Source organism: Molothrus aeneus, chromosome 17 (genome assembly GCF_037042795.1).
Source record: "Molothrus aeneus isolate 106 chromosome 17, BPBGC_Maene_1.0, whole genome shotgun sequence".
Lineage (NCBI taxonomy): Eukaryota > Metazoa > Chordata > Aves > Passeriformes > Icteridae > Molothrus > Molothrus aeneus.
Window position 1 is genome coordinate 7,037,836 of NC_089662.1, and position 15,909 is coordinate 7,053,744.

General features: G+C 42.9%; 1 protein-coding gene across 1 annotated transcript; it reads left to right on the forward strand.

The window, feature by feature from the left end:
* The first annotated feature begins 3,886 nt into the window (after positions 1–3,886).
* Positions 3,887–15,530, forward strand: LOC136563891 (protein-glutamine gamma-glutamyltransferase 6-like). The gene is made up of 12 exons (XM_066561570.1): positions 3,887–4,079; positions 4,411–4,650; positions 5,147–5,265; positions 6,724–6,852; positions 8,036–8,213; positions 9,655–9,790; positions 10,144–10,247; positions 11,026–11,268; positions 11,819–12,145; positions 13,128–13,285; positions 14,922–15,055; positions 15,377–15,530. The coding sequence occupies exons 1-12, from the start codon at positions 3,887–3,889 to the stop codon at positions 15,528–15,530; spliced, it is 2,115 nt and encodes a 704-aa protein (XP_066417667.1).
* Positions 15,531–15,909: the final 379 nt, after the last annotated feature.

Genomic DNA, 15,909 nt, shown 5'->3' on the forward strand with positions numbered 1-15,909 from the left:
TTTTGGTTCCTGGCAATTTGATATGAAAGTGGAAACAAAAGAGAAAGCAGAACTGAAGAAAAGACACAAGGCAGGATGCAGAGGTGAGGAAAACAAGAGCTCACCCCTGCTCCTGACACCCCTTACTCCTCATTACAGTTCACTGGAAGTCCAGAGCAGTCTGCAGCCTACTCTTGGGACAAATTGTCAGGGCATGTGTTCAGATAAGCTGTTCCACAGGAGGAGGGAGGAGAGGGCAGGAGGGAGCTGCAGGAGCAGAGTGCTGTAATTACAGAGGGCAGGGCTCACACCAGAAGAGCAGCTCTGCAGCTTCCTCCAGGGCCCAACCAACCTTGCCATGCCAAACAGCTACAGAGAAACTATGTGCGTGTGTGATGAGCACCAAATTACAAAGAAAAATTATTAGAAGCAGAGGCAGCCATTAAAGACTTCTCTTTACTTAACCAAGTCCCCAGTCCCAGCTGACTGCACAACAATGCCCCCTCCCTGGGAAGTGTTTCTCCTTACAGAAGAAATGCAGATTATATTATGCAGATTATAATCGTGTCAGAAACAGGTAATGAGAAGGAAGCATTATTACAATAATGTGGCAAAGACAGAATGAATTATATGCAGTAATATGGAAGATTTTCAGATTCATGTCTTTTTAAAAAAAAGTGGGGGAAGAAAAGCCATTGGCAGTAACACTAATTATTATAAATCTACTGGATCACTCCATGTCCCACACAGCTGTGCTGTACCATAGGTGTATTAGTCTACACTTGCCCTCTGTACATGCAGTCTCCAAAACCCTAAAATTACACAAAACAAACCATTTAAAATTAAGTTGCTTCTGTCTACTTAAGATAGCATTTCCTTCATTATACCCAATTTTGGATGCTTTCCTCTCTAAAATGCCAGAATACTGATTCTCATCTTTCCTCAGTCCTTCACCAGTTTTACATAAGGATAATTGGATTCAAGATTGTGCAATTAAAGCAGTCATCAGTGGATGCTCACGTAGGATATCACAAAAAAAACAATAGCTACCAACCACAGGTCACACCCAGCTTGTATAAACTCCAGCCTAGGTAGCCAAGTCCAGTCCTGAGCCTTTCATTACTGGTGCTGCTGGAAGAGGATTTAGCATGTTCTTGCACACTGTTGTAACTGTACCCTGAGCTACGCACGAGGCTGGAAAGGAAGAAGGAATCCTTATGGCAGGTAAGTTCATCCAGCCTGATGGCTCCAGACATCCTCTTCCAATCCAGATGAGCAATATTTGCTGAGGAAACAAGATCAATTACATCTTGCTGCTCTCTCAGAAACTTTGCTTTTTTAGGTTAAGTGTATTGGTTTTTCTACTAGAACTGATTTTCTTTTTTCTTTTATTATCATGAGTCTTGAACCTTTTTTTTTCCCAGTAACACAGAAAAGTAGAGTAAGAAAATATTTTTCTATCATATCAATTAACTGCTCTACTCAGTGCTTTTGCAGCCACCTAATTAACTATTGGCTAGTGATTGGGGCATCAAACTGCTACATGGAAGTCCCAGGCTCTAAGATCAAATGGAGTCTGGCCTCAGCCAGGTCCCTTGGGGGTCTCTGGGCTCCCAAGAGGGGCTCTGCCAGCTGAGTGCTGTTTGTCTGTCTGCGATTGCACTCTCTGTGCTCACTCTCATGCTGACTGTAAAGATCTCGAGTCAGACACGTGCACCATGGAATACTCACACACAGACTCCACAGTTTAGCCTAAACATGTTTTCCTGTTAGAGCTTCAGCTTCCAGTCAAAGAGAACCCTGTGTGCACCATGGTCAGCAGCTTCAGCAGTGACCACCAGGCTTTTCCTCCTGAGCACGCTCCCAGTGTCTGTCCATTACAGCATGGACACTCAAACACATTTTTGGCCAATTGTACACTGACAGAATTACAGAAAATAAGTTTTCCTCACAGGCACTGAAAGAAGAAAAAGAAATTATAAGATTGAAATTGACACTGTGAAGATCAAAACAAGGATAAATTTGAGATTCACGTAGAGAAAAGACTGGCATCAAGCTTTACTGTGCTCTTGCCACATATATGGAACTCTTCTTTCTGATCTCTTGCACAAATTGTCTGGAAATGCCTGTGTAGCCATGAACTTCACAAGGCAAATCAAACTATTGATGTAGCAACTTGTTAAAGCCAACCAATGCTAGCCACTGCCGCTTTTATCTTTCCTGCTTCTGTTCACTTCCCCTCTTCCTCTGATGGACATCTTGTCCTTGCCTGTGACATTCCATTGTGACAGTCTTTAGCAGCACTGTTAGGTCCTTTAACATCAGAGCCTCACTAATATCATGGGTTGCCATTAAATCTTCTATGCATGACATTTTTATTTACAAATGTGCAAAATGCTCTGTTTCCTGCATCCCTGCCCAGCCCAACCCGTGGTGCTCCCTGCCCTGCAGAGCCTGGGCACTCAGGACACAAATGGACAAAGTGCAGCAAGGCAAACTGACCCCTTTTCAAACCCTGACTCCAAGTGCCCTTCAGAAACACCTTCTAAGTCACCCTTAAATTAGAGGACTTGATATTAGGAATGATGCTTTCCATAGGTCCCATTCAATTAAACACATTTAAGGCAGGAAAATGAAGTGATGATGCAAGCAACATGCTTTCCAGGCATTTCACACCATGTGACTCAAACATCAGACTCCTGCCAATGGAATTTTTGTCTCCAGGTGATAGATCTGAAGCAAGACCCTTAACTGAAAACAGTCACACACGCTTATGCACACAGACTACAGGAAAGTCACTTGCTCCAGGCCTTTACTGCCTGGAGAATGCCTCAGAAATGCACATTTCTTACAAACAGCAGAAAAATGAGCACAATTGCGCCTTTATCAAGCCTTCACAGAATATAACTCCGTGCTGCAAACACTGGAGAAAACTGAAATCTCACCCTATTATTATAGTAGAAGCCTACAGATTCTCTCAGACATGAGCCCCTTTCTTGGTTGAGTGAAATGATGGAAATGCTCACAGCAGCATTCTTCTGCACAGGGTTAACAGGCTCTACTCAGAGCAGGAGGTTTTCTTCACCTGAAACTCCTCTGGAATATCATACTGGGAAAGGGCACTTTCCAAACACCTATTTTCATAGGGAAATCTGCATTCTTCTGCTTTGTTCTGGTTTGTTGTTGTGGGAATTTTTTAATTTATCGAGGAAAGGGAAAGCTTGAAGCTTTTGTACTCTGAGCTTCAGTGCCCCATTTTCAACATTGGGCAACCTATCATGATACAATAGAGCAACCCATAGCACTGCCTCGAGATATGCCACTCCTCTGCTTGTAATCTTTCTCCAACAGAGTGTGAAATAACACCCAGCTTCAAGCTACAAGACTGTAAATTAATTTAGATACAAGATACGTGAGAAGATAAGAAGCAAGTTCCACACTGAAGATACCAACCTCCTAGCCATCATTGTCAGGCAGTGTTTCAGAACCAGCCTTGCATTTCCTGATGAGAGTTTTAATACTTCTTTCTGTAAATCTGTAAAACATTATGGGAACTAGCTATCACCACAGATAAAGGACAGGAGCATGAGGAATAGAACAGTCTCTTCAGACTTTAACAAAGTCTTATCAAAACACGAAAGATTTTGAGTCTTTATTTAAATCAAAGATGAATTCTCTGAATTTTGGATTTTGGAATGTTTTTTATCTTTCTGAAAGAACCCTACAGAAAAGGGTTCATTTTTTAGCTGTTTGGCTGACTCCCTGGTATTTTTTCAATTTTTAATAACAATGGATTTTTCTTTGTTCCTATAGCACATAATGCCAGCTATATATAAATATAATAAAATTAGTACATTAGACACAATGAAAAAGTGTGCAAGTCTGAAGGAAAATGTTTTTAATTAACATGTCTTGTGTCTTTCCAGCCCTAAAAATAGGAAAAGTCAACTGGCAATCCAAACTAAATAAAGCTGCACACCACACCTCTGATTACAGCAGCACAGAACTCATCTTGAGGAGAGGGCAGCCCTTCAACATCTCTCTGAACCTCAAAACAACAGCACAATCTTGGGACAATTTCACCTTTATTGCAAGCACAGGTAATCTCCCCATGGCAGTCATCTCATATCCAGGTTATTCCAGCTCCAAAATACTTGTGCCTTACAGGTCTACACGGCCCATTCTTGAAACATTAAGGTTTGCTGTTCCACTCAGGATTCTTTGCCCTTTTAGGCTCAGGAGTTCCCATTTTAAAGTTTGACCTACTCCTTAAGGCAAGAGACAGTTAATAATTCAAAGGAAGGCAGGAGCCATCCTCATTTCCACACCAAGGCTGTATCTCTGCTCCTAAGGACATGCCTGCAGCACTGCATGTTATCTTCATAACATAATTCACCTCTACCTCCCACAAACCACCATTCCCTCTGGCAGGACCATCTCCAGAAGAATCCCAGCGGACCAAGGCCATATTTAGCCTTTCTGAGGAGGGTGCCAGCGGCTGGAGTGCAACCCAAGAGTCCAGTGAGCCTCGCTGCCTGAACCTCACCCTCCTCAGCCCAGCCGACGCCGTCATCGGGCGATACAAGCTCCAGCTCCAGGTCCTTGCTGGGAACAAGCTCTCCTCCAAAGTCCTGGGCCAGTTTGTGCTACTCTTCAATCCCTGGTGCCCAGGTATGCTCTGAACCTTCAAATAACTCATTGTCCCAGCCAGGAAACCTGGGTGTCACAGTAAAGTCTGTGCCTGGCAGTCACAGCTACAGAAAGTTGGTTTTTTGCTTAACATCAAGGATTGAGTTTTTGTCCCTTCTTCAGTGTTGAAAGGCATCAAAGACACAGACTCTTGCTTGTAGCATAAGAAATCAAAGGGAGTAAATATTCCAAATATTCATTCTAGAATTTTTTTCCTCCGTTTCTTGCATTCGTTTGTAAAACAAGTAACAAGCACCAGTAAGATACATACTGTGCTTACTGCAGGGACAGGAACACAGTCAGTTAAAGTAATTTTATGCTTATTTTACTCTCTAAATGGTTACAGAGGTGTAGGAGAGAGTCCTAAGCCTGAATGCATGGGCAGTCTCACCTGATCCCTAGAACTGCCCTCTATCTGAGATTTTCAGTTAGAGCAAAGCAATTTCCTTCCAGCCACCATGTCTCATTCTGCTTGCAGATGATGATGTCTACATGGCTAATGAAAAGGAGAGGCAGGAGTATGTCCTGAATGACAGTGGGATCATATTTCAGGGAGTGGAGAAAGATATTCAAGAAGAAGCTTGGAACTATGGACAGGTAAATAGCATCACCTCTTTCAGAACTGTCAAAATAAGAGTAGTGGGTAAATAGGGTCTTGAGGAGAAAAAAATCATTCTCTCATAGTATAAGAGTTCAATATTCCTCACTCACTTATCATTTCCCCTGTGTGGCATGTGCTCATACACAAATAAAAGAAACAAAGCATAATTTTAGTTTTCTTTTGCCTGTTACACAAAGTGGTAAAACTGTACTTGGTTTTTTTGACCCTTGTAGAGAGAAAAAAAAGCCACTGGGTATTGCAAAGCCAGTGCATGTAACTATTTATGCAATGTGTTCAGTAACGGGCAGATACAGCAGAGGTGGCCTTTGAGTCCTAGCAAAATGCATGTATTGTATTTGAATATCTGTACAGAGGCTTTGCTCCAGAGGCCCCGGTTGCCCTTGATGGGCTGCAGCTGCCATGTCCTTAATTGGGCTGCAGCTGTGACCAATGAAGCTAACTGGGATAAAAGGGGGTGGGTTAGCCACTCAGGGAGAGCCTTGGAGGAGCCCTGAACTGGGAGAGAACCGCATGCAGAAGAAGGAGTCTGTGCTGGGAAGATCTGCAGCCATGAGAATGCACCAAGGAGGTATGGACATTAGAAATCTGATAACAACAGTAGTATAGGACTCTAGAAAAGTAGAACAATAGGCAGAAGACCCTAAAAGACACCCCAAACGTACTCAACTGAAACTCATGTTGGAGTTTTTGAAAAGCAGTTTGGCCCTCCAAGTGTAACCACTGCAAACACAGTCAGAACTACAGCCCATCTCCAGTGCTGCAGCCGTCCTGCCACTGCCCAGGCCAGCCAGGACCATCCCTGGCCACTTCATGCCCTCCAACTGCACCAGCATGTGCAGACTGCATTTCTATTGATCCTCCTGACCCCATGGCTGCTTTTGCACTGATAAATGAAACAAGGCTAGAGTTCCTTTCTGTCTCAGAGGCCAAGGGCCATCCTTGCCTGGCCACATCCATCCAGCCAAGCACTGGGGCATTCTCTGGGCCCAAGCAGTGTCTTGGTGGCCCTAATCCACAATAATTATTTTTGTGGGTTTCTTTCAGATCAGATCACCTGATATGAGGTGGAGGCAGCCCCTGAGAGTAAAGCTTTCATAACAGGCAGGTGCCTGGAGGGGCAGGGCAGGATGTGGGAGGGTGTGACCCCTGCTGAGCCCAACCTGCAGTGATCTTGTCTGTGCCACCAGGTACACAATGTCCTTGTGAATGCCAGTGGCCATGGACCCACACTGTGCTCAGACATCTTTAAAATACTATGGGGAGTTGGCAGCTTCATGGTTATGTTTTCTTCTTGCCCCAATTTTCTTTAACAGTACAGAAAACTCTGCTATTCCCATCTTCCTCCCATGCTTGGAGAAGGAAACTAAGTGGGGAGTTTATCCTTGGATTTTCTCATGAAATCAGCCTCAATATATTGCTTGTTTTGATTCCAGTTTGAAGAGGACATCCTGGATATCTCTCTGGCTGTTCTGGACCGGAGCCTGAACCACCGTGAGGACCCAGCTCTGGATGTGTCCAAGAGGAACAGCCCTGTCTACGTGAGCAGGGTCATCAGTGCCACGGTAAAGTCATCCAGCACTTACAGCTACCAACAAAACCCCAACCCACACCGTTCAGCATGAATTCCTCAATGTTTTATAGGTGTAGCCAAGCAAAAAATAGCTACAAAATAGGTAAAATGGAGATTTATTCTTCTGCCCAAAAGTTTGCTCTCAACTGAAGGAATATTTCCAAGAACTTCTGAGGAACATCAAACGCCACATGTATTTTCCTGACAGATTTTCAGCCATTAGATCTTTTGACTAATTTGGAAAGAATTTGTCTATTCTAAAATCACTTGCTAAGTTTTTCAAACACCAAGAGAAGCTCAAAATATTTTGGAAAACAAGTGCTGGTTCGGCTGCATTTAATGCCTGAATTTAGCATTCTTTACTTAAGAGATATTGTTCAGTGAGGTTTTTAACATTTCTTGCAACAAATACTTACAACTCCTCCTCACAAACACATAAATGCACAGCTAGGCAGCTGAAAAGTTTTCTATTTTATAAACAATACCTGCCTCACCACCTCTCTTAGCAAATTCCTCCTTTATAACTGATATTTTTCAGCCTTGTGTACAGCACTCACTTTAGGCATTCTCAGTTTCAACATAAAGTAAAGAACTCTACTCAGATGTACAAAATTACTATAACTACAAATAATTAAGGAAAAAATATTAAAAATAACTTGCTGCATCCTGTACCACCACACTTGATACTTAAACAAGGCTCTACAATGGAAGTGTACAAATATATGCAACCACATCTAACAAGTCTGGGCAAGCTGTAAGTACTATCTGCACATTTGCAACAAATGCACATTCAGAGAAAAGATGGATTTCTCAAGGCTTCCATAAATCACTTGAGAATGTGAAGCAGCATGAATGCACAGTCTAGCAGAGTAATGACATACAAGGAGGTGAGACCAATAGATGAAACAGAGAAAATGTAAACAGGTGACAGTCAGTACATTTGGGACCACTTGTGTTGAAAACAAGGCAGTTTTGAATCACCAGATTCTACAATCTGGTCTGGGTTTGGTCCAGTGGTGGCCTTTGAGCAGACAAAATTCTATCTAAAATTCAAATACTCTGTCCCACCACCCAGTCAACAAGAGCAGTGCTACCCACACAGGGTCACCTCTAACTATTTCCCTCTTTCTTTTCCTGTAAATACTTGAATTCTCTCACGAGGAGGACTCTTTCAGGTTAACAGCAACGATGAGAAGGGAGTGGTGGAAGGGAAGTGGAGCGGGAGGTTCCGCTCAGGGACGAACCCCCTGCGCTGGAGCGGCAGCGTGAGCATCCTGCGCCGCTGGCACCGCGCCCGCTACCGCCCCGTCCGCTACGGCCAGTGCTGGGTCTTTGCAGGAGTCACCTGCACAGGTACGCTGGCACAGCTGGGAGTGACGCCACAGAGGCGGCTGCTCGGGTTTTCTGTGCTTGAAACGGCTCCCGAGGTATTAAAAAGGTTTTTTTTCCCAGCCCCGCAACCGAAGAAGTTGAGATTCCTCGGCTCTGCTTTTCAAGGTTGTTCGTTTTCTCTTATCTATTACATTCTTTCTCTGACCTGCTGAGGTCTGTTGGCAGGTTGGTTTGTGGCACACTGACCGCCCTTGGGGTGGTGTTGGTTTTTTATACTAAGAACTATGTGTACTTTATTTACAAGAATTTTCCAATACCTATCACCTACATTAGACAGTTTGTCTCTACTCTAAACCAATCCAGAAGTGCCACCATCACAGCAGAAGATGGAGGACAAGAAGAAGAAGGAGGACAGGACATGCCCAGATTTCTCCTTGCCTCTTGAACCCCCATTCTAAATCCCCAAAATTCTACTTTTTCACCCTGTGACAAATTAACTATCATTCTACTCAAACTCTTGTGGTTTGTAAATCCTCACACAAAGATGGTATATTTTTTCCATGGGCTAAAACCAAAGGCACAGGTGTTTTTGACTCTGTGCCAAGGTCTCTGAGCCCCTTGCCAGGGTCTTCAGTCATCCAGGGCAGCGTGAGGAATGTCCTGGGTTCCAACAGCAGCTCGCTACGAGTTCTGCAGGCTGAACTTTGTGACAATTCTGTTCAAGCTGTTTCAGCTCTGGCAGGGAGAGTGAGGAAACTCTGCTCTCCATGTGTGAAGAGTTAATCCTTCAGTTTACAGGCTGTAATAATGCATGCCAGCTTTGTGGGTAAACACAAAACTTTGTGAGTAAGCAAAAACCAAAAGGGTTTTCCAGGCTGGGCTGGTGAAAAGAGCAAGGTTTCCTGTTTCAAAGCTAGGATTCAAAGAAAACCAGTACTCTTTTAAGTCCATTTTCTCACACTACCAGTTTTCTACTGCTGTATCTTACCTGCTGGTGACAGAAGAGCAAGTCACAATTCTGAGGACCTGTAAAGGGAGCTGCAAGTCAGGAAAATCATTTCATCCTAGCAGTGTCCAGTCAGAGCTGCTCTGAGACACAAGAATCTCTCTGGGGAAAATACAAAGGAAAATTGAGAGGTGTATCTCCAAAAGTGGAAAAAGAAACAAGGAACAAATGGAGGGAAAATGGGAGAGAGAACAGGATAAAGAATCAAAGATTAAAATAAATGGGTGAACCAAACTCTTATTAAAAAGGACATGACAGCTAAGAATGTCATGTCAGTCAAAGTGTCTTTTAAGCAATTTTGCACAATGAGTGTGGCTTGCATCATAGCTGGAGGGAAATTTTTGAGGGCTTGTTTCACCACTGAAAACATACACTAAACTGTGTGACCAAGAAAAAAAACTTTCTATATGTCTGCAAAATAGGCTTACAGAGCTTTTATGGTATTCTATATTGCAGTACTGAGATGCTTGGGAATACCTACTCGTGTTATTACAAACTTCAACTCTGCCCATGACAAGAACCTAAATCTGAGTATTGATAAGTACATTGATGTGTCTGGAAACAACCTGCACTTGAGTGAAGACAGTGTGTGGTAAATATACATATTTCTTTAATATTTCTTCCATTCTATTCCCCACTAATTAAAATACCTAGAATCATGCTCCTAGTGATATAAAACTCCACTCCAGACCTTTGGCTTTTTGTTCGGGAATGTCCAATATTGAATTATTGACTCTGAAATGAAGTATTTTCCTTTTAATATTTCTTTTTCATAACATCCCAACATTTCTCAGAGGTATAACACAAAAAGCTGGCAAAAAGGGCAAGGAGGTACTAATGTAAGGAGTACAGCAGCTGCTCTCTCCACAAAGTCTTCATTCACTCAATTAGTATTATTTCTTGCATTGTACAAATCTGATATTCTGCATTCTACCTCCCTTGCAGGAATTTCCATGTCTGGAATGAAAGCTGGTTTGTTAGAAGAGACCTCGGCTCTTTTTATGACGGATGGCAGGTTCTGGATGCAACACCCCAGGAAAGAAGCAAAGGTAACACTGTTGTAAATATAAAAACCTGTAGATAATGTTACTCCTAAAGATTACCAGGAGTAAAAAATTGAAATTTGAAATTACCAAAAGGTTCAGGACAATTCTCTTCTATATATTCCCTGTAGATGGAGCATTAATTTGGGTGCACAAGAAAAGCAATACCCACATTAATCTCCAGTAAGGAGCTTTTCTGTCAGCCTCTGGATTGCTGACCAGCATAACAATTTTCTTTTTCATTTCAATTCTCTGCCTCCACAAAAGCCAGCACATCTTAAGTTCACTTATCTCACCCTGGCTTGTCTTAGCTGCTCACATCACACAATCCCATTCCTCACTACCAGGTTTAACAAATTCAGTTTCCTGCCTCTTCTCAATGCACACCCAGCACTATTGATTCCCATCTCTTAAGTCTGACTGTACTTCTGACTCCTCTCCTTTCACCCGACAGCTTTGCATGCAGCCTTTGGTGGGTGAGACCATTTCTCATGGCACCCATCACCAGAAGCTGCAGCTCTCCCCACCAGCCTCCTCTGCAGCCCCACCTTTTGATACAAAGTGCACCTGGAATCTCTGGGGACGCTGTTACCACATCACACAGACATTAAAACAGTGTACTTGACCCAAATGTGTCTTTGGAGTGGCTGCCTCTCCCTCCTGCTGTCAGCATGAGGATTCAGGTTGTTTTACTTCTCCCAAATGTGTCTTTGGAGTGGCTGCCTCTCCCTCCTGCTGTCAGCACGAGGATTTATGTTGTTCAACTTCTCCCTCTGTAATACAGGCATCTATCAATGTGGTCCTGCCTCCACCAGAGCCATTAAGGAAGGGGATGTGGACCTGGATTATGACAGCCCATTTGTGTTTGCAGCAGTGAATGCTGACTGTGTTACTTGGATTCGCTACAGCAAGAAAAGAAAAGAGAGAATTTATTCTGATACCAGGAAGATTGGGAAATTTATCAGCACCAAAGCAGTGGGCACTAATGCCCGTGTGGATGTCACTGCTAATTACAAATATCCAGAAGGTAAATTCTTTATTACAGTAGTTTTGCCACTGATGATCAGATGTGAAAAGAATTAAGGCCTTTGTTGGACTGAGTACTGACTACATTTCTTTACTTCTAGAGCCAAGGAATTGTGAATTTTCAAGGTCTTAGGGCTCCTTACCTGCTAATATTGATTCAATTGAAACAATAGCCATTCTGGAGAGCTGTTTGGGGAGAATTTCTGCAAAAGGGTTTTTTCATCCTTCTCAGTTTCAGAGGAGGTGGCAACTGCTCCACCTTATGCAGAACTGAGCTCTCCCAGAATTACCTTTCTACTGCCCACAGCTTCTAAGGCGTGCCCATGAACAGCCACCTGCAGCTGGTGGGCAGGTTTTACTTTCCAGCCTTCATGGCCACGTACATTCATTTGTTTTTGTGCCAAAATTCACATTAGGGTCAGACCTCACTTTCTCCTCTTGAGTGTCTTTGCCCTTCTCAGCTTCCCTAAAAGTCTGAGATCAGCCATGGCAAAATTACACCACACCCTGTACATGCACGAGATCTCTGACCATCGTACCTTTCAATGCAGGATCCTTGAAAGAAAGGCAGGTGTACAAGAAAGCACTGAAGCTGCTGGGTGTGAAAAGACCTGGCAAAAGAAGCAAAATTCCAAGGTCCAGAAGAGGATTTTCAAGGGCACAGCCTGAACAAACCCCCAGCATCTCAGGGAAGCTGCTCCTTGATGCATCTCCTGTGGTTGGCCAGGACATCCTCCTTACCTTGACACTCAAAAACTTGATCTCAGATTTTAAGACCATAAAGGTTAAACTGAAGGCTTCAGCCATCCTCTACACCAGAAAACCCAAGGCAGAGATTTTGCAGCTGCATAGGTCTGTTAAACTTGGATCTGAAGAAGGTAATTTTGATTTTATTACAGCTTTTATTACTGGACAAGATACAGTTTTGGGTTATGGTCAGATCACATGAAAATAAAGAATGGCTTATGAAGTGTATGACCTGCAAACAGTTGTAGGTCAAGGCTATTCAGGGGAAAAGAAAGACACATATTTTCCCTGTCTTAAGCATTTGCTTCCAGGCACTGACATAAAGGAGACTGAGCAGGGTGACCTTTTCTCTGACCCAGCACAGCCACTGTTGGTGCTACATGATGACCTTTTTTGCTAAGAGAGAACAATTAAGAGACATAGACTGGAGAATAGTGAGATGCTGGCTCCCCCAAGCAAAGCAAAAAGACAGATTAAAGGGGGGAAAACAAGCCTACAACTTTCACAGCATCACAACAGAAAGCACCAACTGCAGGAAGAGCTGTGCCACTTGCAGAGAGGGGTCTCTGCCCTGCTTTTAGAGGGACAGTGCTGAAAAATGAGAGGCAGCACAGATGGACAGAGCTACCCTCTCAAGCTAATACATAACACGTTAGAACTCATTCCAGAGTTCCAACAGGATTCTTTTTCTCACTATACTGAGTTCCATTGCCTTCCTCACTGGCACAGCAACTCTGACTGAGCAAGGCAGAGGCTGAACTGCTGCATCTGCAAGGGCACTTCAACCAAGCCACCTTCTGACCTCTGCCCTCTTTGCAAGGAAGGAGCAATAAACCCCAGCTTCAGAGTAATGAAAAAAACACCAGCAGGTATTGCCACATCCATCCATCCTCAGATCTGCCCAGGTACCAAACTGTACCTGATCATTTAGTGCTTTATGTAAATGTAAGTAGAAGTCACCCATGAGCATCATTCCTGTCTCTTGGTGTCAACACTCACAAATGTGCAGCCCCAGGGTGATAAGAGAATTACTCCTTAAAACACAGGTATCTTACAGATAGCTGATACTCAGAAAAAGAAAAGAGGGAAATTTTGTTTCTGTTTCCATTACAGTGAAAGAGATTTCTTTCAAGATCTCCTACTCCCAGTACAAAAACTCTCTGAGGGATGACAGGAAGATCCTGGTGACTGCTGTGTGCCAGATGAAAGGGGGAGCCTCACTTCTAGTTGAAAAGGATATTGTGCTCCAGGATCCTTTTCTCACCATCAAGGTAAAATCTAATCCCCTCTGTGACCCTTGAGAGAGGTTCTGAGAAGCAGCAACTGGAATTCTTACTCCATCTATTCCTCATGGGAAGGAGTATGGGAAGTGAAATCATGCCTGATCTTGGATCTTGTTGCTGTAGTAATAGGCCATATGATACAAATGAAAGTAAATACACTAAAAAAAAGAAAAATATTTCCATGGCATAGCTGTGCTGGGATATTCTTGCCAGTGTTTTTTAATGTGGCACTGATGAAGTTCTCAGTGTTACAACAGTTACAAGGTAAGTCTACCTAAGGATGGACAGGCAGAATGCAGAGAAAGAAATCTCATCCATATTTAGACCTCCCCTTCTGTTAGAAAAGTCTGATCAGTATCTTCCAGTTTATTTAGGAAGATTTTTTACCAAAGACACCTTCACTGACCAGCTGATAACACCTGGGGCTGTGAGTCTCTCTATTACCAATATTCAAAGAAAGTTCTTTAACTGTATCATGGTAAATGTCACTTTTCACCTTCTGCAACACTTCCCAAGTGATTAATTAGAACTGGAGGCTTTCTCTTTTTTCCACTTTTAACTGACTTTTGACAAATGCAGTACAATGAATAAAAAGCAGTTCTTAGCCTACAGGAAAGATCCTGCACTGTGTTTGCCCAGGGACAGTCCTGCCTTTGCAAGGCCCATCACATCCACATAAACGAGCTGAACTGGTTTTGGACAGCAGCTTTAAATGCTGCATAACTCATGGGATCAAATGTTATCTGCTCATCTTACTGTAAATAATACAGAGGGAATATGGTAATGTGCAGAGCCCTTCAGGGCCTCCAGACTGGATTAGTTGTCCCAAGCCACTGTCAGTAGCATACAAGAAAAGCAAGGTCACACACAGGAGTAAAAAGTGTGGTTTTTTTGCAGGTCTGGCAATATCTAAATACCAAGTTCTAGTGAGACTTTGTAAAAAGTCTCTGTGCTGTGTCATGCAAATAACAAAGCAAATTTATGTAGGGCAGGCACCTGGATTAAATTACTTCAATTCAGTGATTAAGTGTTAGGAAGCATTTATGTTTCTGTTGATTGAAACTTCCCTATAAACTTGCCTATAAAGTAATAAAGAAATGCAATTGGTACCTCTCAGTGATGTTACCTAATATTACATTATTTACAAATATATACCAATTCCACATTATCTCAGCCAAAATAAGGTAATGAATATGCTTACTTGCTAATTTCTTTTTTGCATTCTTTTCCCTGAGACACCACAATTCACCTCTGTCTCACACCTCTCATGTTCTCCAATCCCAAACCTTTCATTTAGCCTAGTTAAAGCTAATTTAAGGTGCCTCCAGTAGTTAACCATGTATGCTAATACTTGTATTCTCACTCTGATGAGTATCATGTTATACATGAAACCATGCACTGACCTAGTTAAAAAAGGGACTAAATGGTAGATTCTACAGCAGTTTGCTGATGCTCAGCCACACTCACTCAAGGCTGAAATCTGTTGCCCAAAACTATGCACATGAGCTAATGCCTGGCTCCTTCCTGCCCAGGTGATCCTGAGGAGAAGTGGTTTGCAAAGGGAATGAAAGGAGAAAAGCATTAGGAAGATAAGAGACTGGTGCAGAATGTTTTCTCTCTGTAGGTCCTTGGTCCAGCTATGGTGCACAGGCCTGTCAGTGTGGAGGTCACATTTACCAACCCTCTGTCTGAGGAGGTGACAGACTGTGTCCTGAGAGCTGAGGGCAGTGGCCTGCTCAAAGAGCAGCTCCGAATCTGGTACGTAAACGCTTCTGGATGGTCATTGTTCACTCTGGTGGGAAATCTGGAGAAAATCTGGGAAATCTGGAGTACCAGTGGGGTTTTTAAAAAGATTCTGTCAACCTCATGACTCATTTGCACCAGCCTTGGACAAACTGCCACCATGTCAGTACTCTCCATACAGCAGATGGAGTTTTTGCACCGCTTTTGCCGATATTTGAATTACAGAATGCTCAGGGAGTGGAGAGATGGCATACAGCCTTATATTTGGGTGCTCAGAAGAATACATAGCAAGAAATTTTCAGCTGCTTTAACTTACAAAGGCATTCTCTCGTTTAGTGTGGAAAGAATGGCCCCCATGGAGACTTCAACAGTGGAATTTGAAATCATTCCCTACAGGAGCGGCACCAGGCAGCTTCAGGTGGACTTGGTTTGCACCCACTTTTCAGACATTAAGGGATTTATGATGCTTCACGTGGCTCCTACTCAGTGATATAACCTGCACAGCAGTTCAGTTTTGCCTGTTTATGAGGCTGGTGCAGTGTTCATGCATTCTTATGACTGGAAGCACAGAAATGCAGATTACTCAGCCAAAATAAAGTGATGCAATGTGAACGGAAACGAATAAAAAGGTACCAGGGACTATACTGTAAAGACAGTGTCACCTTTCTCATTCTCTAGCCTGTTTTATGGGCCTTCACACATACAATTACTAGTGGGAACCATTATATAATTAAACTTGAAGGAGAAGATCAAGTGTGATGGTTTGCAGCATTACAGCCTGTAGCAATAATAGCAGCTGGATTTCCAAGGAACATCATTTAAAATCACTGGTTTTATAAGCTTCATAGAATGCAATTTAATTATCACAG